The 23,356-nt window shown below is 39.1% G+C and overlaps 1 protein-coding gene across 2 annotated transcripts in view; it reads right to left on the reverse strand.

Moving 5' to 3' along the window:
- LOC137637031 (IST1 homolog) overlaps positions 1-23,356 on the reverse strand; it is a 189,267-nt gene that overhangs the window by 106,864 nt on the left and 59,047 nt on the right. For both annotated transcript variants that reach the window (XM_068369343.1, XM_068369342.1), the window contains exons 2-3: positions 23,059-23,183; positions 4,640-4,772 (exon numbers count right to left, since the gene is read on the reverse strand). In XM_068369343.1, coding sequence (XP_068225444.1) covers positions 4,640-4,772; positions 23,059-23,183 — 258 coding nt within the window. The remainder of the gene's footprint in view (positions 1-4,639; positions 4,773-23,058; positions 23,184-23,356) is intronic.

Genomic DNA, 23,356 nt, shown 5'->3' on the forward strand with positions numbered 1-23,356 from the left:
ACATGCTCCTTCTCAAGATCTTCACGACATATGCTTACATGTTGTTCTCCAGAGACTCCAGGATACTGGCCTGACCCTGAATAGCAAGTGTCAGTTTTCAAAAACAAAGATATCCTTCCTAGGCTCAGAAAGCATCTATAACATTTACAATGCTTTCAGAAGTCTAAAGTTACTGCCAATCATATCTGGTCAAAGAGAAAGAAAATTAAAAGTATTCTTGAGTTCCCTACTCCTGAAAATGTAATAGAATTACAACTATTTAATAGCATGGTGAACCAGCTTGCAAAATTCCAGCCAAATTTTGCAGTCATCAATGAGCCAATGCAACAACTACTCCGACAGGATAACCAGTGGCTATGGGATCAACCACATGAAATTGCCTTCAAAACACTAAAAGGACAAACTGACCTCAACTGAAGTCCTTGCACATTATAGCATCAACAAACCATGCATATTTGCTTCGGATGCAAGTCAGCATGGAACTGGAACGTTCTTCTACAGAATGATGACCAGGGAAACCAACACCCAATTAGCTTTGCCTCTCGTCCTCTCACTCCAGCTGAAGAGAAGTATGCTGTGATAGAGAAGGAAGCCCTCGCAGAAACACGGGCATGTGAACGTTTTCCAGATTATGTCTTGGGGACCACTTTTACACCCAAGACAAATCATAAATCCCTGGTACCATTGTTATCTTCTACAAATTTATCCAAATTACCAGCTCAGATCCTCAGATTCTGCTTGCAACTTTTGAGGTACTCTCCCCTTGTTAAATATTTACCAGGGAAAACCCATTGCACTGCAGATACTTCATCAAGAGCACCCGATGGAAAACCTACAAAAGATGATCCAATTCCTTTGGAGGAGGTGGAAATTCAAAATAAAGTTCTCCAAAGCATTCCAGTTACAGATCATTGCCTTTCCTAAGTAAAAGAGAGCCTGGACCAAAAAGCCATGTGTTCTCATATTAAAGAGTATGCTCAGAATAGCTAGCCATGTGTCATGCCACATCAGCCTATTATCAAGCCAGATCTCTACATTCTTAATGTTTCTTTAACTTTATATAACTTTAAAATTATAGGTGTGATGCTTATTGCAAATTCATTTTTGAGAAACACATTCACTCTGTTTCTTCTTCAATTACACAAAAAATAGTGATCAATCCATTCTGAAGAAATTGTTTAAGCCTCTCATTCCACCTTGTTTTGTGTATTGGTCTCCTGTCTGGTCTTCAGCTGCTGGCTCTCACCTTCATCTGTTGGACAAAAACTTGCGATCTATTAAATGTCTTATTCCTGATCAGAATATTAATCTCTGGTAGTGTCATTCAATTATTTCTTTATGCCTGTTGCACAAGAGTTTTCCTAATTCTGACCATCCTTTCCATTCAAATCTTCCCAGACTGTACCATCCTGTATACAGTACAGCACTAGCTTTACAGTTAATTCTAAGTCTTACCTTCCCCATCTTAAGGCTCAACACTACAGAATGTTCTAAAAGTTTTATTCCAGCTGTAACCAGATTGGGCAATGATCTTCCTAATCTGACAGTTGAATCAATGGAACTTAAGAATATCGTCACCCTCATAAACTAACTGCCTAAGTAATTTTCTCCACTTGTTGGGAAATCCAAAAAAAACCTTCTCATTTCCTAATTCTTTATATCATTTTCTTCAATTCACAAATTCTTAACAGAAGAATTTGTGAATTAGAATTTGTTAATTGAAGCTCAATACAATGATATAAAGAATTAGGAAATGAGAAGGTTTTTTTTATTTCCCAACAAGTGGAGAAAATGACTTAGGCAATTAGTTTATGAGGGTGACGATATGTTAAACAGGTTGACAGACTCTTCAGAGTAAAAATGTTCTTACTGACCTTGAAGACATTTTAGATTTTTATTCATTACTTCCCATATAATAATAATAGAGGATTAAAAAGTGGCAAACAAAACACCTTTATCTTCTTACTTAGAGATGTTGCAAACATGTTTACATTTGGTTGTCCCCTAAAAAAATTTAAATCTCTAAATATAAATCCAGAAGCGGAGACCATAACTTTAGATAAATCTGGTTCTCTTCTCAACTGCTCAGCAAATTTTTTTTTATTATCCTGGTATGAACCGAGGAGGGACTACTATTCCTATCAAACCATTCAAGATGATAGTCCTCATATCCAGTACAGGTATTTCGACTTGGTTCTCCTGTTTCCAGATACTGTATAAGCTAATGCTGTCGTGTTGTCTGGAAACACCGCTATGCAGTTTTCTAATATCAGCAACTCCTGCACTTGAAGAACTTTGAACCAACCTAGAAGTTCCAAGCAAATTATATGAAGAGAGCTGATTTTAGTGTGGTCCATTTCCCTGATAGATGGAGAAGACCTAGCATTACTCTTCACCCTTTCTGTGAAGCATCCTTAGAGAAAACTATGGAATCCTTACCTACAAGTAGACTCCCTGGAATGATCGAAAAGTATTGCCTCACCAACTCGGCAGTTGAAGCTGGTTCTTCATTACTGGAATAGAGATTGCCGATTATCTCGTTCAAATTTTGATTGAGATGATATTGGCACCTCTCATCTCCAAGAGGCCCTTTGGACCAAACTTCTCTAAGGAAGCCATGGTCCCTAGCAGTCTCATCTATATCCTAACTGACTCTGAATTCATCTATTTGAGCTTCCCTAACAGTAGCAGAAAAGACTTGGTCCTCTCTTACAATGGAAAACTAAAAAAGAGAACAGTTGCTATTAACATTCACAAACAAAAATTCCTCCAAGCCAGGATCAGAAGAAACTTCTCCAAATTGATCAGAAATCCCACACTTTCACTAACTTGAGTACAGTAATCATAATGGTTGAGCTTTTGCCAGTTCTCCAAGTATAAAGCACTCTCATGGACAAAAGTGTTATTACATCGGAGAATGGAAGTCATCCTCCTTAAAACACTCTTGGATGTTCAGTTGTTATTGCGGCTATATGTGTTTACACAATGATTATTACGTAACTAACGATACTTTTAACATTATCTTTTTATTTTCTAACCCATTTAAGTAGACATGATAAATATTATTACTGGGTTACTGTAGATGTCAAATTACTGTGCAAGACACGACCATCAGGAATTGCTCCATGTTTCAAGATTGCTGCTTACAAAGTACGAAAATGGTTAGTGGCCGTTGTATGAAATGTATACAGTACACTTAGTTAATCTTACATTGTACTGTATACATATTGTACACTACACAATTACAGTAATGTTGTTTATTGCAAATAAACAACAGCGAATATTTACAGTACAGTTAAGCTTTACTGTAGTAATAGTAGTACATCAGAGTGATATACACTACAGTATCAGCGAGTGTTATACAGTATTACTAGATAGGAACAACTATACTGTGATAGAAACCAAGTAAACACAATATGAGGCAGTACTTACTGGGTTAATCATCTGAGCGTAGGCAATAGCAGTGAGTTATTAGGCTAGGTTCTGAGTTATCCCACACTAGGGCAACACGCTTTCGCGATTTCTCGATTATCGCTCCTGTCTCTGTTACCTAACCCTCGCAAAAAACGAGGGCTGTCTGTACTGTGCTTATTTGTATAGTAGTAAATAAATCATTTCCCAGCCTCCTTCCAACTTTTCTTCTTATGTCAAAAATTTTGTTTAGGATATGTACATGTCTGAGATGACTCTGAATACTTGAAGTCATTGATAGTAAAAGGTCATTGTTGCATTACTCCCTAAGGCACCACCTATCGAATCTACTGGGGTAGAAAATTTTCTATTTTTTTGCGCTTCGATAGCTAAAACATGACGACTACAGGCTTTGCATTCATATGATAAATTTCATTATGAAAATTATGTTGATTCAATCCCTCAACTTGAGCACTTTTTTGTGGGTATTCATCTATATCCTTTGCCCAAATTTGTATAGGTCCTCTTTTAAGTGTTTATTCAAATATCTATACATCTACTGTTGTACTGACGGTAACTTCTTCCTTCTCATCACATGTATACACTATTTACATCTTTGAGAAGTCTAATTCAAGGCACTGAATACCACTGAATACAAGCAGGATGGGTAGTTAGCCCTCGCTAAAATTTTAATAGCTCGTCCTTTCAGTTTCACCGAAAGTATTACCCCTAATAAACAGCGTAGGTTTGTATTCCAGTTACGGAACAATTATTCATTTATAATGCGATTTCTTTAATTCACTTTGGCCATGAATCTTGGTATTCTATTGTTCCATCTTTCAAAATATCTGATATAGATACTAACAAAGATAAAAGTGGTACTGGCCTTATGCAGGCATCGTAACAGCCAAATCACTTGGTATATTTCTAACCAATTTGCCTTGCTAGTATCAAACCTGTATGCTCTAGTCTAGATAATGTTAAATACACTTCCATTTAAAAGCTACAGATGCCTCATAAGTGAGGGAAAATATTATTCGTATTAAAAATCACTTTAAACATTCTTCTTTTTGACACTAAATTGAAATTATCTAAAAATAAAATGGAGCAATAAAAGAATTACATTGTTCTTTCAAATTAAAAAGTTAACTTGGCAAAATCAACGAGGCAAAGATCAGATATCTTTGTTACATGTCTACAGTAATACTATTATTGTGTTACTACTCACCTGGGCATAAGGTTTACCATACTTGAGCGCCAGTTGGTCGGCAACAATTTTCATTTCAGCCACATCAGTTTGCAGTCTTGGAGCAGCCCATATAAGGGAGGATATTGCTTCTGCAAGCCCTTCATCTAAATCCCTATCAAATAAAAAGCGATATTAATACTAACCAGCATATCCACACCATTGAAAAAAATACAACCGACTCACTTTCTGTACACTATACAGCATATATTCATTAAGATTGCTTTCAACAAACACATTGAAAAAATTAGAGAAATATATTTCTAGAACAAATCTCAATTATGATGAAAACTAAAAGGGTTACCAATTAGGGAAATAGATTTCTTGAACAAAACTCAATTATGATGAAAACTAAAAGGATTACCAATTAGGGAAATAGATTTCTTGAACAAAACTCAATTATGATGAAAACTAAAAGGATTACCAATTAGGGAAATAGATTTCTAGAACAAAACTCAATTATGATGAAAACTAAAAGGATTACCAATTAGGGAAATAGATTTCTTGAACAAAACTCAATTATGATGAAAACTAAAAGGATTACCAATTAGGGAAATAGATTTCTTGAACAAAACTCAATTATGATGAAAACTAAAAGGATTACCAATTAGGGAAAAAGATTTCTTGAACAAAACTCAATTATGATGAAAACTAAAAGGATTACCAATTAGGGAAATAGATTTCTAGAACAAAACTCAATTATGATGAAAACTAAAAGGATTACCAATTAGGGAAATAGATTTCTAGAACAAAACTCAATTATGATGAAAACTAAAATGGTTACCAATTAGGGAAATAGATTTCTAGAACAAAACTCAATTATGATGAAAACTAAAAGGATTACCAATTAGGGAAATAGATTTCTAGAACAAAACTCAATTATGATGAAAACTAAAAGGATTACCAATTAGGGAAATAGATTTCTAGAACAAAACTCAATTATGATGAAAACTAAAAGGATTACCAATTAGGGAAATAGATTTCTAGAACAAAACTCAATTATGATGAAAACTAAAAGGATTACCAATTAGGGAAATAGATTTCTAGAACAAAACTCAATTATGATGAAAACTAAAAGGATTACCAATTAGGGAAATAGATTTCTAGAACAAAACTCAATTATGATGAAAACTAAAAGGATTACCAATTAGGGAAATAGATTTCTAGAACAAAACTCAATTATGATGAAAACTAAAAGGATTACCAATTAGGGAAATAGATTTCTAGAACAAAACTCAATTATGATGAAAACTAAAAGGATTACCAATTAGGGAAATAGATTTCTTGAACAAAACTCAATTATGAGGAAAACTAAAAGGGTTACCAATTAGGGAAATAGATTTCAAGAACCAAACTCAATTAGGATGAAAACTAATTAGATTTCAAGAAAAAACTCAATTATGATGAAAACTAAAAGGGTTACCAATTAGGGAATTAGATTTCTAGAACAAAACTCAATTATGATGAAAACTAAAAAGGGTTACCAATTAGGGAAATAGATCTCAAGAAAAAACTCAATTATGATGAAAACTAAAAGGGTTACCAATTAGGGAAATAGATTTAAAAAAAAACTTAATTATGATGAAAACTTAAAGGGTTACCAATTAGGGAACTAGATTTCAAGAAAAAACTCAATTATGATGAAAACTAAAAGGGTTACCAATTAGGGAATTAGATTTCTAGAACAAAACTCAATTATAATGAAAACTAAAAGAGTTACCAATTAGGGAATTAGATTTCTAGAACAAAACTCAATTAGGATGAAAACTAAAAGGGTTACCAATTAGGGAAATAGATTTCAAGAAAAAATTCAATTATGTTGAAAACTAAAAGGGTTACCAATTAGGGAATTAGATTTCTAGAACAAAACTCAATTATGATGAAAACTAAAAAGGGTTACCAATTAGGGAAATAGATTTCAAGAAAAAACTCAATTATGATGAAAACTAAAAGGGTTACCAATTAGGGAAATAGATTTAAAAAAAAAATGATATTTTAATTATAAAATAAATTTTTGAATATACTTACCCGGTGAATATATAATAGCTGCTGCTCCAGCGGCTCGACAGAAAACACACACAAAAACTCGCGAGCGATCGCTATGAAGGTTGCGGGTGTGCCCACCAGCGCCAACTATCGGCCAGATACTACATATACATGTAAACAGACCCAATTTTTCTCATCCCGCTGGGTCTCTATCGGGGAGGAAGGGGGGGCCTTTAAATTATATATTCACCGGGTAAGTATATTCAAAAATTTATTTTATAATTAAAATATAATTTTTAAATATTTAACTTAGCCGGTGAATATATAATAGCTGATTCACACCCATGGTGGTGGGTAGAGACCAGAGTTAATTAAGTTTACAGCGTATATGCTTAGAGTTTTTGACAGTTATATCATAACAAAACCCAAATATATAAAGGTACCTGGTAAGGAAGTTGACTTAGACGATTACTCTGCCTTATTAGTTTGTCTTCCTCACGAAGCCCAGCGATCCTCTTAGGATGCTGAAAGATTCCCAGGAGCTGAAGTATTAAGGGCTGCAACCCATACAACAGGACCTCATCAAACCCCTAATCTGGGCGCTCTCAAGAAATGACTTTGACCACCCGCCAAATCAACCAGGATGCGAAAGGCTTCTTAGCCTTCCATACAACCCAAAAAACAATATTAAAAACATTTCAAGAGACAGATTAAAAAGGATATTGGAATTAGGGTAATGTAGTGGTAGAACCCTCACCCACTACTGCACTCGCTGCAACGAATGGACCCAGTGTGTAGCAGTACTCGTAAAGAGTCTGGACATCTTTTAAGTAAAATGACGCGAACACTGACTTGCTTCTCCAAAAAGTCGCGTCCATAATACTTTGCAGAGATTTATTTTGCTTGAAGGCCACGGAGGTTGCTATAGCTCTAACTTCGTGCGTCTTAACCTTAAGCAAACATCGGTCTTTCTCATTCAAGTGAGAATGAGCTTCTCGTATTAAAAAACTGATAAAATATGACAAAGCATTCTTTGACATAGGCAATGATGGTTTCTTAACTGAGCACCATAATGCCTCAGATTTACCTCGTAATGACTTAGTACGAGCTAAATAGAACTTAAGAGCTCTAACAGGACATAATACTCTTTCCAGTTCGTTGCCTACGATCTCTGATAAGCAAGGAATATCAAAAGATTTAGGCCAAGGACGAGAAGGCAGTTCATTTTTGGCCAGGAAACCAAGTTGAAGTGAACATGTGGCTTTTTCTGTAGAAAAGCCGATGTTCTTACTGAAGGCATGAAGTTCACTGACCCTTTTAGCCGAAGCCAAGCACACTAGGAAAAGTGTCTTGAGGGTGAGATCCTTCAGGGAGGCTGAATGTAATGGCTCAAACCTGTCTGACATGAGGAACCTTAGGACCACGTCTAAGTTCCATCCAGGAGTTGCCAAACGACGTTCCTTAGAGGTCTCGAAAGACTTAAGGAGATCTTGGAGATCTTTATTGTTGGAAATATCTAAGCCTCTATGTCGAAAGACGGAAGCCAACATGCTCCTGTAGCCCTTAATCGTGGGAGCTGAAAGGGAGCGAACCTTTCTCAGATGTAAAAGAAAATCTGCGATTTGGGCTACAGAGGTACTGGACGAGGACACAGATGCTGACTTGCACCAGTCTCGAAAGACTTCCCACTTCGACTGGTATACTCTAATGGTAGAAGTTCTCCTCGCTCTTGCAATCGCACTGGCTGCCTCCTTCGAAAAGCCTCGAGCTCTTGAGAGTCTTTCGATAGTCTGAAGGAAGTCAGACGAAGAGCGGGGAGGCTTTGATGGACATTCTTTACGTGGGGCTGACGTAACAGATCTACCCTTAGAGGAAGACTTCCTGGAAAGTCTACCAGCCATTGAAGTACCTCGGTGAACCACTCTCTCGCGGGCCAGAGGGTAGCAACCAACGTCAACCTTGTCCCTTCGTGAGAGGCGAACTTCTGCAGTACCTTGTTGACTATCTTGAATGGTGGGAATGCATATAAGTCCAGAAGAGACCAATCCAGTAGAAACGCGTCTATGTGGATTGCTTCTGTATCTAGGACTGGAGAGCAATAGATTGGTAACCTTTTGGTCAACGAGGAGGCAAAGAGGTCTATGGTGGGTTGACCCCAAGTAGCCCAAAGACTCTTGCCCACGTCCTTGTGGAGGGTCCATTCCGTGGGTATCACCTGACCCCTCCGACTGAGACAGTCTGCCAAGACGTTCAAGTCCCCCTGGATGAATCTCGTCAACAGGGAGATGCCTCGATTTCTTGACCATAAGAAAAGGTCCCTTGCGATCTCGAGCAGCATGAAGGAGTGTGTGCCTCTTTGCTTGGAGATGTACGCCAAAGCTGTGGTGTTGTCTGAGTTGAACTCTACCACTTAGTTTCGAAGAAGCTTTCGAATATCATCAAGGCCAAGTGGACTGCTAAAAGCTCCTTGCCGTTGATGTGCATGCTCTTCTGACTTGAGGTCCACAGACCCGAGCATTCCCGACCGTCCAGGGTCGCACCCCAACCCAAATCCGACGCGTCTGAGAACAACACGTGGTTTGGGTTCTTGACTGCTAGGGATAGTCCCTCTCTCAGACTGATATTGCTGTCCCACCATTTCAGGCATGCCTTTACTGGTTCGGAGACTGGGAATGATACCGTCTCTAACGTCTTGTCCTAGTTCCAGTGAGAGGCTAGATGGAACCGGAGAGGCAGAAGGTGTAGTCTCCCTAGTGAGACAAACTGCTCCAGGGATGAGAGAGTCCCTACGAGACTGTTCCAACTCCTGACTGAACAAACGTTTTCTTTTCAGCATTAGTTGGACTTCGAGCAGGGCTTGTTCTATTCGGTGGCAGACGGAAAAGCCCGAAAAAACTGGACTGCGAATCTCCATCCCCAAATATAGAATAATCTGGGATGGGATCAGTTGGGACTTTTAGGTTGACCAAAAGTCCCAACTCCCTGGCCAGACTCAACGTCCAATGTAGATCCTGCAGACAGCGAAGACTGGACGATGCTCTGAGAAGCCAGTCGTCCAAGTACAGGGAGGCTCGGATCCCCGATAGATGGAGGGATTTTGCCACATTCCTCATGAGCCTCGTAAACACGAGAGGAGCAGGACTGAGGCCAAAGCACAGGGCTCAAAACTGGTACCCCACATTCCTGTAAACAAACCTCAGAAACGGTTGGGAATCCGGGTGTATAGGAATGTGGAAGTATGCCTCCTGAAGGTCGAGAGAGACCATCCAGTCGCCTTCCATTAATGCTGTCAAGACAGCCTGGTAGACTTCATCGTGAAATTTGTCTTGACAATGAACACATTGAGCGCACTTGCCTCTTACGTACTCCTGCAGTGAACATGGCTGCCAGATCATTGGAGCCATCCCTGAGGGACTTGTTCCTGCAGAGAACGTGGCTGTCAGATCATTGGAGCCATCCCTGAAAGCCTTGTTTATGCATGACATAATTGTACAGCAAAACTTCAAACGCTCGAAAAAACTCCTCACAGGAGATGGTCTAGCTCTGAAGTCGACCATAAAATCTTGGAGCGTCTCATGGCCAGGCGCCAGGGAGAGTCTATGAGGTTTGAGAAGTCTATCTGGGCAGAGGCAGGAACTCCCAAGCCGAGAACTTCTCCCGTGTCATAACAGACTCTCGCTCTATAAGCCAGCTTAAAAGTAGGGAAAGCAAAGGCTGTCTCCCCCAAACTCCTCCTGGTGATAAACCAGTCGCCTAGCAAACGTAAAGCTCTCTTAGAAGAGCGAGAGAGCACTAGCTTATAAAACAATGGCTTCGAAGTAGCTAGGCCTAGTGTAAACTCTGACGTTTAGGCGAACGAGGAGCAGCAGTTACAAAAAGATCCGGACAAAGATCCTTAAAAATCAGCATGATTTATTTAAAGTCCATAGAGGGCTGAGCAGCTTTAGGCTCCTCTCCGTCTGACAGAGTCCTCAAGGGAATATCAGTAGGAGGGGGAACAGCAACTTCCTCATCTGAAGGAACCTTGTCCGACATTAGCCGAGTCTCAAGCAAGGGAGAGACCTGCCGTGGTGGCAATGCTTGACAAACAGAGTCCACACGCAAAGGAGCAACAGTAGCAGTCAAGGACGCTATGTCATGTAACTGCTTAAAGGACTGACCAGCAACAACCAACAGGTGCGGGAGGACGCTCGACGTCAACTCGAGACTGCCTTGACTGCCTAGACTGAGCAGTCAAAACAACTCTTGACTGCGGTGCTTGACGCTCAACGTCAAAACAAGTCAACTTCGCTGGTTGGCGAACGTCCTGAACGTCAACAAGAGCATGCGGCAGCGGCTGAACGTCCACAAGCGGCTGAAAGTCAACACTGGACTGCATCGAGTGAGGCTCTACAAAACGTGACTGACGTGACTTTGTAACGTCAACGTCAACAGGACGAGCAAAGGTTCGTTTGGGCGGCTGACGGCCAGGATCTCGATCAGCTAAGCGGCGAGGATCATCGTGAACCTGCTCAGCAGAATAGTCCTCCATAAGAGAGGCAAGCTTATTCTGCATGTCTTGCCGTACAACCCATTTAGGATCAACGGGAATGGTTGCGGTAAGAGACGAGGGTAACGTCTGTGACTGCAAAACCTTGCCTACAAAAAGACTCTCGGAGCCTGTGTTACGCTTTTGTTTAGGCGGCGAGTGTTTAGGCGGCGAGCAGTCTTCCGATGACTGCATATGGTCAGAGCTGTCCTAATAGTTAAAACCAGGACGCTGGACCTGTCCTGAAAGGACTGACTTTCGCTTAAAGGGCCTCGAAACCTTGTTCCACGGTTTCTTATGCGAAAAGCCTTCGGATGACGAGGAGAAAATCGTCTCGCTCGTCTTATGGTAGGGGCGGTGTTGATGAGACACGCTTGAAACCATAGAGGGAACGTCTGTTCGCTGATCAAGTCCTCTCGAACCCATAAGTCGTACGACATTACTTCTCCCCTGGGCTTGGGAGCTTGCAAGAGGTCTCGGACTAGGCGAACGACAGGCACGAACAGACGAACCCTCGGTCGCAACACTGATAACACTTTGCGCAATTATCACTTTATCACTACGATTTTCTGTTTTGCACTTATTTCACTGAAATCGAATTTTTTAACAATTCACATTAGGTATGAATAAAACTGATTTCTACCTGAAGCACGCAATTCTACCCTCATCAAAAGGTTATAATTGCGAAATCAGTCGTATAATGTAAGCACATTAATACAAGCAAAAAACAGTAAACATATTTTAAGATAAAAAGATCAGTGGCTGGGAAGGAGACTAAACACTAGTTCATTCAAAACTACGTTTTCAATCTCTCACCGTACAGTGCCTTGGGACGAGAATAAAAACTAAAAACGTTTTATCCTTTCTCCCCGTACAGAGACTAGGGACGAGAGTAAAAAACTGACTCGAGAACAAGGTTACTCGCTTGGGACGAGAATAAAGATCGGAACGTTCTCTCTCCTCTCTCTCTCTCTCCGTCTCTATCTCTCTCTCTCTCTCTCTCTCTCTTGATTTCGCACCGAAGAGAAGAGCCCACTTACCTTTCGTCAATAAACAGGTTATTTGACCAAAGGAAAAAACTGAAAGGTTTTTCAATTAAAAAGTTCCTTTAAAATAGTATTTAAAACATTTAAGGTTTGAAAGAAGAATGAACAAAACGTCAGAATCGATTTACTCTTTCTGCAAAGTGAAACCGTGATACTCTCTCTCTATCGTAACGATAGAGCGCAAACTGCGTAGCATAAATAAACTAAACGTTAGTTCATCTTTGAAACAGTACGAAGACTATTCAAAGAAAATCTTTCATAAAATATCTACTAAAAAATATTCATTTAATAAGTTTTAAATCATTTTCTCTGTAAAAGTTATTTACGATTGAAAGGGCTCAACGTTGTTTAACTTCGGTTTCCAAGTTAGGACCGCCTACTCTCAGGAAAGGTCGCATATAAACAAATCATTAAAATTTATCTTGATGTTTATTATAAATGGAAAGCTAATCGAAGAGGCCTAATAAAGGCGGTTGAGATATAAAATATATAGAGGAAAATCTATAATTAATTTATAACGTGATAAGATAATTGCTAAAAGCCTAAAACACACTTCCGTACTAAGGGAAGGGTCGGCCATTTAAAAGTCAAAGAAAGTCCAAAAAACAATCCAAAGTCATCAAAAATTAAATCTATCCAAAAACGAGTTCAAGATTTAAGTTGAAGATAAAACACCTACACTGCGAAAGCTCAAACCAAAAGGAAGTACTTCACCAAATATGTTGAGAAAACTCCAGGTTATACAGCGAGTATTGATACGTCTTGTCGTTAAGGCCGACAGAGAAAAAAATGGGTCTGTTTACATGTATATGCGGTATCTGGCCGATAGTTGGCGCTGGTGGGCACACCCGCAACCTTCATAGCGATCGCTCGCGAGTTTTTGTGTGTGTTTTCTGTCGAGCCGCTGGAGCAGCAGCTATTATATATTCACCGGCTAAGTTAAATATTTAAAAATTAAATCTATCCAAAAACGAGTTCAAGATTTAAGTTGAAGATAAAACACCTGCACTGCGAAAGCTCAAACCAAAAGGAAGTACTTCACCAAATATGTTGAGAAAACTCCAGGTTATACAGCGAGTATTGATACGTCTTGTCGTTAAGGCCGACAGAGAAAAAATTGGGTCTGTTTACATGTATATGCGGTATCTGGCCGATAGTTGGCGCTGGTGGGCACACCCGCAACCTTCATAGCGATCGCTCGCGAGTTTTTGTGTGTGTTTTCTGTCGAGCCGCTGGAGCAGCAGCTATTATATATTCACCGGCTAAGTTAAATATTTAAAAACTTAATTATGATGAAAACTAAAAGGGTTACCAATTAGGGAAATAGATTTCAAGAAAAACTCAATTATGATGAAAACTATAAGGGTTACCAATTAGGGAATAGATTTCTAGAACAAAACTCAATTATGATGAAAACTAAAAGAGTTACCAATTAGGGAATTAGATTTCTAGAACAAAACTCAATTATGAAGAAAATGCTAAAATAATGGCTAGTTCCCAAACAATGGAATAACTATGATCATGACATATTCTGTAATAGTGCTTAAAATAAATAACTTGGTATCAACAGGTACATGTTTAATCACTGCATATGGAATTCCATCACGACCAGGGGCTGTATCGTTGCAAAAGGGTTATAGTACAATTCCTCCTTTGCTGTTGCAAAATTTAGCATTTTCTATTCTTCATTGCTTCTATACTGGTAACCAAGAGCTACTTTACACTTACTTGATACATTAGAGAAATGATCAGCAAATGCATTACTAACCTCAGTTGCTCCAGTCACATACTGACCATTCACCTTCAACACTGGTGGTGGGTTGGGGTGAATTTGCCTGCTATCTTTTATACTTTACTCTATACAGAAGATGGTGGTGTACTACATTTAATGGAGGAAACAAAAGAAACCCAAGGCTGGCACCTAGCTTTTTTCATGGCACGTCAGAACTGTGCTCTACATTTCTTGTATGAAATTAAATTCTCCTCAGTACGGCGTCTGCGCAATCGAGTTAAGACTTTCTTGTGGCTCTGTGTAGGGCATTAGTTCTGAAGACCACCAGGGGACTGGTCATTGTTTGAATAACTCTGTTGCTTTGGGAAATGAATTGACTCCTGCAGTATGAAGGATTCCATTCAGCAAGTCTATGGCATCATCAATATTCTCAAACTGTTCAACATTCCATTCAATTTTGCTTAGCTCATGAAATCTATCCCAGTCCTCCTTGTCAAGATTCCATCATGGCAATCTCTGTAAAGGTGTACCTTTGTTGGAGTTTATAATGATTGATGCATGATCACTAGTATGCCAATCATCTAATGTCCTCCAAACAAAATTGAGAAGGCAATTAGAGCTTGCGATTGATAAGTCAATGCACGACAAGGTACCTGTCTGAAAGTGGAAGTGAGTGAGCTCTCAAGTATTAAGTACAGTATTCCCAAATCTTCATTTTTCACAATTGTGTTTACCAAAACATCGCCCCATAAAGGATGTCTACTATTAAAATCCCCAACAAGAGAAAAGGTTGAGGGAGTTGTTGAATCGCCTGTAAATCATTATACGAGATGTCATTAGGAGGCAAATAGAGTATATTTTGTATTTTCTCCCTACATCAATCTGTACAACCACTGCCTGCAGAGGGGTACACATGGGTAATGATATTTGGGGAACACCATGGTTTCCCGTTTGTTGATTATATGGTGACCTATAGCTAACATACTCTCAAGGACATGGAGTATTAGCATCAAGCTTGTTCTCCCGTAGACATACGACTATAGGGGAGTGCACATGAATGAGGAGCTTAACTTCATATTTGGCCCTTAAACCCTAACAATTCCATTAGAAAATGGAGAAAACTATGGATTATTTCTGGAAGACATTTTGGATGAGGTCTTCCAATTGGCAGTTTTTGATTTAACATTATTTCATGTTGGCTTCTTTAGAGGGTCTTGATAATTTAGGTTTCAGCTTTGCCTTCTCAATGTTCTTTTTACCTAATTCTTGAGGGGGATGGTGAACCTCAACTTGAATTTTTGATTGATTCAAGTTCGTTGAAGGTTCATCATCTTTTTCAAATAAAATATTGTACCTATTTCCCATAAGTATTTTTTCATTTCTCGTTGGAGGGGAAAGGGATGATGGACTCCCTCATTCTCCATTAAAAGATGGAGAGCCATTACCATTATATACCTCCAATTTGGCAGGTGCACCCATTAGATCTCTAGCAGGGGATTCCTCCTCTAAATCTAGCAATGATGCTACCCGTGATGAAAGCCTTGGGCTTTTCATCCGAGGTGTGGCAGATTTAGAGGGAGGATGGGGTGCCTTTTTGATGAGTGACACCCAATTTAACCCTGGATAGGTACGCTCCTCGGACACCCCTTTAAGGGTATACTCGGACGCGAACGACCCCGACGCCAAAAAAAATTCTTGAAAAATCAGTTTTTGCAGTAACCTCCTTTTTTCTTTTGCCAAAAAAAACTTCAATGAATGCTTAAAACAACTGTAAAGATAAATACTACTCATCTGCAGAAAAACTATTTATTATAAATATTTTAAAAAATTAAGTAGAAAAAAAAAAGACCTGACATAAAAATTTATAAAAAAAAAAAGTTTATACATATATACACAAATCCTTTTAGGAATTGATTCTTGAATGTTTAGGACACATCTTGATGTATTTTGGATGAAGTCAGACCCATGGAGGTGAAGATCTGAAATGAGAAAAAAAGGGTAACTTTTTTTGGCCAAAAAAATTTGTCCAAATTTCATGAATTTTTTGGGGTACCCAAATGAAATAGGAAGTGGCTAATTTTTTTAGGGAATAAACATATTTTATCCTAAAATAGAAATATGTAAAAAAATCTTCATTATTTTGTAAATTACATTTATATCAGGGGCCATATCTAAAGGTAATTTTTTGAGTACTTAGAAATTTCGTAAAAAAATACATATATTTAATATATAATATGATATTTATGCAGGTAAAAATATACCAAAATATCACAAATTCTATAGGGAACAAGAATATATATAGATAGGGCAACTTACGCTTCGGATATGTCCACAAAATGGCCGCCAACCACACTGACTCAGACTCCCTAATCTGCCACTTGAAATGTAGGAAGGGTATGTCAATTTCAAGGTGTTATTTACTAATCTAATTATTATTGGATATGCATAAAAATTGTATGGTGGGTTGCTGGATAATTGTCGATTATTTTACGACTATAAAATTAAAATTCTGACCCAAAAAAATTTTTTTGAAGGGAAATAAAATTGAAAAAAAAAAATGTAAAATATAATATTTTAGCTAAAAAAATTTGATGATATTCAATCAAAAAAGAAGTAAACAAAATTTTCCGACAAATAAACATCTAGAGGAATCATTACTCTGTGATAGTTCCTTAGTACGTAGTAATTTTGAAAGAATTGGGAAAAAACGAAAAAATGGCAATCACCGGAAAATCGAACACACCTATATATACGCCATATCTGGCTAAAAAAAAAGATAGGCATGGGTAGCCAGATCATCTAGAAACACTTTCCAACACTATAAAAATATAAGTTTTGCGACACTACTTGCCAATTCCTTACGGTAACATGACTAAGCAAAAAAATGCAAAACAAATAAAAAGGGGCACTCGCGGAAAAATGGCTAACATTCTAATATACGGCATTTCAGAAAAAAAAAATTCAGCCACGTACTAGGCAAACCATCAAGGCACATTTTCCGAGAAATAAACATCTAAATGAATCATTACTCTGTGATAGTTCCTTAGTACGTAGTAATTTTGAAAGAAATGGGAAAAAACGAAAAAATGGCAATCACAGGAAAATCGAACACATACCTATATATACGCCATATCTGGCTAAAAAAAAAAGATAGGCATGGGTAGCCAGATCATCTAGAAACACTTTCCAACACTATAAAATTATAAGTTTTGCGACACTACTTGCCAATTCCTTACGGTAACATGACTAAGCAAAAAAATGCAAAACAAATAAAAAGGGGCACTCGTGGAAAAATGGCCATTCTAATATACGACATTTCAGAAAAAAAAAATTTCAGCCACGTGCTAGGAAAACCATCAAGGCACATTTTCCGACAAATAAACATATAAATGAATCATTACTCTGTGATAGTTCCTTAGTACGTAGTAATTTTGAAAGAAATGGGAAAAAACGAAAAAATGGCAATCACAGGAAAATCGAACACATACTTATATATACGCCATATCTGGCTAAAAAAAAAATAGGCATGGGTAGCCAGATCATCTAGAAACACTTTCCAACACTATAAAAATATAAGTTTTGCGACACTACTTTCTAATTCCTTACGGTAACATGACTAAGCAAAAAAATGCAAAACAAATAAAAAGGAGCACTCGCGGAAAAATGCCCGACATTCTAATATACGACATCTCAGATAAAAAAAAAGATATGCACGTGTTAGCCCAACCATCAAGGCACACTTTCTAACACATAAACATGAAAAAAAAATCAATAATATACGGCAATTCCTTACTACGTAGTAAATTTTTACAAATATTGAAAAAAAAACAAATTGGCAACCGCAGTTAAATACCCAATATACCAATAACTACGTCGTATCTGACAAAAACAAAATCACGCATGGGTAGCCAGATCATCTAGACACACTTTCCAACACTAAAAAAGCAAAAGTTTTACGACACTATTTGGCAATATCTTACGGAAAAATTACTTGGCAAAAAAATGAAAAAAAATGAAAAAGGGGCACTCGCGGTAAAATGCCCGACATTCTAATATACGGCATCTCAGATAAAAAAAAAAAGACATGCACGTGTTAGCCCAACCATCAAGGCACACTTTCTAACACATAAACATGAAAAAAAATGAATAATATATGGCAATTCCTTACTACGTAGTAATTTTTACAAATATTGAAAAAAAACAGAAATTGGTAACCGCAGTTAAATACCCAATATACCAATAACTACGTCGTATCTGACAAAAACAAAGTCACGCATGGGTAGCCAGATCATCTAGACACACTTTCCAACACTAAACAAGCAAAAGTTTTACGACACTATTTGGCAATATCTTACGGAAAAATGACTTGGCAAAAAAATGAAAAAGGGGCACTCGCGGTAAAATGGTCCTCGTGGTGATGAACGACATTTTAACTAAAAAAAAAATCATGCACATGGTAGCCAAACAATCCACCAAGACTTTCCACAACTGATAACCTATACAAGTTGCACCATTCTACGACAATTTCATAATACGTAATAACTTTGATAATTATGCAAATTACCTTAGAAGGGTAAACTCGGTCGCGCTCGACCCCGACGCGTCTCAGAAATCGGGGAAGGAGTACAGCTACAGCAATGCACATCTGGACACTACTAGAGCGTGTAGGGGAGACACCTCCTGCAGGTCGATCACCCACAAATTCAGTCACGGGGGTGAGTCACGTGAGAAAAACCTGTTTTTTTTTGACGCTCGGGGTCGCGAACGACCCATCGTACCTATCCAGGGTTAAGGTAAGAGTCATGTTAACAGCCTTGGGAGGTAATTTAGCAATAGGATGCTTTACATTACCTGGTCTGGGTAGTGTTGTATTTTTTTCTGTATGTCCTGCATCCTTAGATTGTAAGGCCTTGGCATAGCTTTTGGGTTTTCTTAGAAGTCGCCAAGTATACCCTACACTGACATGCTCTGCATCTGACTTCTGAACAGTAGCTTCTTTTATTCTATACTGAGGACACTTTTTATTAGTAGCTTTATGATTCTGGCTACAATTAGGACACTTTAAAATAGAAGTGCAGGGTCCATGCTAAGGATCCAAACATTTTTCCCAGATCTTTTCATTTTTACATACTCTTGATGGATGTCCAAATTTATGACAATTATAGCACTGCAAACGTATCTGTTTGTAGACACGAACTGGAATCCTCTCATTTTCGATGTATATATGAGAGGGTGCGTCATGGTCTTGAAATGTTAAAATAATCATAGTGGTTCTAGGAATCTTGTGAACCTTCCATATTTCACTAAGGCACATATATGATATTTCTTCTTCATTAAATTCATAAAGATCTTTGCTAAAAATAACCCCTCAACCATAATTGAAATTCAAATACAGCTTGATGTCTACCATTAAATTTTCTTCTATCTTTATATTATTTAGCATAATAAACTGTGTTCTAAGTTGGCATGAATCAAAATGGACTTCTTGCCAAATCTAGAAATATCTCCACGCTCTATAGTGCCTACTTTGCTGTATTAGTTTACTAAATTCAAAATAGTTGCATTCTTCTCTGTTTGATCTTGCTATAATCCACATTGGTGGTTTAGACTTTCTTTCTCTTATTTAGTTTGTTTTCGGATCCATAGACTCATTTTGATGCCAGTCACTAGGGTGATATATGTCAAGGTTTCTAGGAGTAATATTGGATAGTGCTCTGGTAATCTCAGAGTTATTAATTTTAAATTTTGAGACCTCACAGACTGTTTTAAAAGCCTCCTCGTGATTATAAAAGCAAATCAATGCTTTCCATATTTTATCTCCTCTAAAATTTATACTTATTTCAGTTATCTTACCATGTGCTTTAAAAGTCATCCAAAATGCTTCTTAATAACAGCTCATTGGTAAATCACATATATGAATGACTTTTAATTTCTGAACATTGGGTGGTCCTTTGATGAGTAGAGATATTCCTAAGTCACCCTGACCCACTATCTTGATCAATTTGACCCTTATTATGTTACTTTTGTCCAGGACAAAGTAATTTTTCAATTGTGTAAGTAGGTGGTGTTGTCACCCATCGACACCATTAAGTGCCCTATTCAAAAGAGGGCAAAACTAGAGGGCTAAGCGGCAGCTCACATTGCTGCAATGTTAGTGTTCCTGGCAATCTTGAGCCATCCAGGCACCTGACACCATGTGTTGACCACGGACAGCTCCCCAACCTTTTCTGGGTGCACCTAAAAAGAGGAGGAATTCCAGTGGAGGCATCAAGAGTGGAGCCCCCTTCCAGGAGGTTTGTCTCTTCCCGCCAACATCGAAAGTCCTTTCTGGCCTTCTCCCCTACCCATACTGGATAGAGCAGAAAGTCCAGATACTGTGATCAGGAAGCTTTAGTCTCCATTGCAAAGGTCGACGATGCGATTTGCCTCTGGGAACTAACCGTTCTACGATGTTAAGTGCCTCAGGAGCTTTGGCGCTGATGTGCTGGAAGAAGGAACCAACACAAGAAAGAGATAGCTACCTCTCGCATGAGAAACCCTTTCCTGGGATGGGCATACAGTACTTTCCTTGCAATGCATCTATCCATCCAGTGATACTCTTGTCCTTGAGTGAGGATTAGGACAGAATTGTCTTGATTCATCACAATCCCCAGGTCTTAACAACATCAGAATTCTGTCTAGGAGGAGGTCATTCTACAAATTCGATAGGATCAGTCAATTGTCTAAATAGCAGAACAGTTGAAATCCGCTGGCATGCACCCACAAGGATACAAGTTCTAAAATCCTTTGTGAATATTTGGGCGCCGATGACACGTAAAAGCAAAGGATCTTGAATGGTAACACCTATCCAGCTATTACTATATGTACGTATTCCCGTAAAAGAGGTGGCTAGAGATTTGGAAGTATGCATCCTTCAAATCAAAGATTACCATGACATTCTGAAGCTTGATTGCTTGTGTGACAGAGGCCACGGTCTTCATCACGGATGATGTCTACCGGATGAAATTGTTCAGAGCCGAGCGGTCAATGACTGGTCTCCAGAGCTGGATGGGTTAAGCTGCTGTTTTGCTCTGACCTGATACGAAAACATAACACACAGCAGGATAGAGTCTTGAGTATCCTTACTCCATTTTGCTGTAGCCTCCACCTTTGCTGGCAGGAAAAGAGAGGGCTTCTTCAAAAATGTTTTACATAAATAAAGGCCCTCTCGGCAGCCAATCTGTTCATGGAATGTCGAAGTCATGGTATCACAATGCTTTAGCACCCAATTGGCCCACTGGTTGGCCACCTGCTGTATTAGGAACTCAACGCCCACTAGCTCCGGCAGGACAATGTCGTTCAGGGCACGACATATAAGGTCAATGGATGCCTTCGTGTCCTTCGGGGGAAAGACAAGGCTTCTCCTAGGCAGTAGACCTTTCTGATACAGTGCAGCAACTTGAGATCTGAACGCTGCTAGGACCCCATCTTGGGACACATCTAGAAAATAGGTGTGCCTCGCTAGCAACACGTAGGTATAGAGGAAATGCCTGAAGAAGAAATGGACAGACCTAAGGCAGAGCGTCTGGGAACCACTTGTCCAGGAGATTAGCGCCTGGGAGGAGCGTGTTTCCAACTCTCTTAAAGGGAAGGCACATCTGGAAGTTCACATATCTCGACACTGGAGGCGGCTTCAGGAGGGACTAGAAGTTTCAAAGCAGACTGGAAATGCAGGAACTGATGGGCGTTTCACTCAGGAAGGGCGCCTGGGAGAAGAATCTCCCTTCGAAGCCTGGAGACTGTTCAGCTTCCATGTGGACACCAGAGTTGTCTGTAAGAAGATCTATAAGATCCACGACGGTCTGGAGAAGTAGCAGCTGAAGGGTGCTTCCCTAGAGAAAGAGCACCTGGGAGAATCCTTTCCTCCAAAGCCTCCAAAAGAAGATCAGGAAACGCAGGTTCTCTGAAGACCTCGGGGGGCGGTAACAAAAAGGGTCTAGAAGTTCCATGATGATTCAGAGAAAACAAGAACTAAAAGAGGTTTCTTTCAGAAAGATGCCAAGGAGAAGACTCTCCCTCCAAAGACTTTAAAGATAGACTGGAGAAAATGCAGCTACTCCAAAGACGCTGCTGTAGGAAGGTCTCAAAGTTCCAAGAGGAACTGAAGAGAGACACCCGGCATCTAAGATCCACTCCCTCTGAAGAGTAAGGATCTGGCAAGGTTAAAGAATCTTAGAGGATGCTCCAAAGAGCTAAGGATCTGGAGGAGACCTGTGGATGGGCAATGCCCTGGGTTTGAAGCTGAAGAAAACACCCACAGTTACCAGCAGCACCTTGCAAGGGGATGATCCTCTCAAGGGGAGACAAGTCTCCTCTAAAGGACCCCAGACAAACTAGGGAAGAACAGGAAAACCCAAAAAGCTACTGCCTTAAGGGAAGGGTTGTTCATCCTCCTGCAGGAGGGTGTTCCATGGGAATGCCCGACTAGATGACCTAAGGGCTCCCCTGGGGAGGTTGACTCTCCCAATAAGGAAAACTTACCTTGAGGATCGCCAAATTAAGTGTTAAGTGAGAGGTCATGGTTAAACCAACTCAAGGATAATTCCAAGAGCACTGAAGACTGCATCGCCAAGGATGACAACCACATAAGCAATGAACTCCAGTCCCCCAAATGCCAAGCAGGGACAAAACTACAGGGCTATGAACACACACTTCCATGAAGCAACTAGATGCAGTCAAAGTCTCTGCAGGAGCCGACGGGAAGAAAAACTTCTTACATTCGAGATGGCGATGAACAATCACCATGAGCCCTTAAAACAATTCATAAACATGCTGGAAAAGAAAGTAAAAATTATACCAAAAATGCCAGACAGCGAAAAGTCTGTTTTCACCCAGACAGAGAGCGAAGTGAGTTGTTAGTGAGCTAGGGAAGGTTGTCGCCTGGTTGCTACCAATAGTTAATTACCTGTTGGTTGTTTACACCTCATTATAATTTTAACTGCCGTGTTCCAGAATCGCTGTTATCTATTCTCCCACAGTAAAGAACAATGGTTTGTATTCGTGTAGGAGCAAACATAAATACAATGGATAATAGTCCTGTACTATTAAAAAAGGAACCCTTCATAATTACTTCATCTGTTGTATCAGGCCATATCGTGCTAGAAGAAGATCACAGTACATTTCAGTTACTTCCATGGCCTCCACAAGATAGTCTTCTCTAATTATGTGCTCTACGCGTATCTTTGCTCGCTCCGTCTGAAAATACCAATAGGTAGAATAACAAATCTAACAATGAAAATTCTATCCATTTTAATATATATGAAATGCTCTACATTGATATCAAAGTACTGTACCGGTAAATCCAACTTTTATGCTCTGAAGAGAATGATTAAATTGTAAAAAGCTGCTAAAATTAAGAAAGAATATAA

Source organism: Palaemon carinicauda, unplaced genomic scaffold (assembly GCF_036898095.1).
Source record: "Palaemon carinicauda isolate YSFRI2023 unplaced genomic scaffold, ASM3689809v2 scaffold5, whole genome shotgun sequence".
NCBI classification, from domain to species: Eukaryota; Metazoa; Arthropoda; class Malacostraca; order Decapoda; family Palaemonidae; genus Palaemon; species Palaemon carinicauda.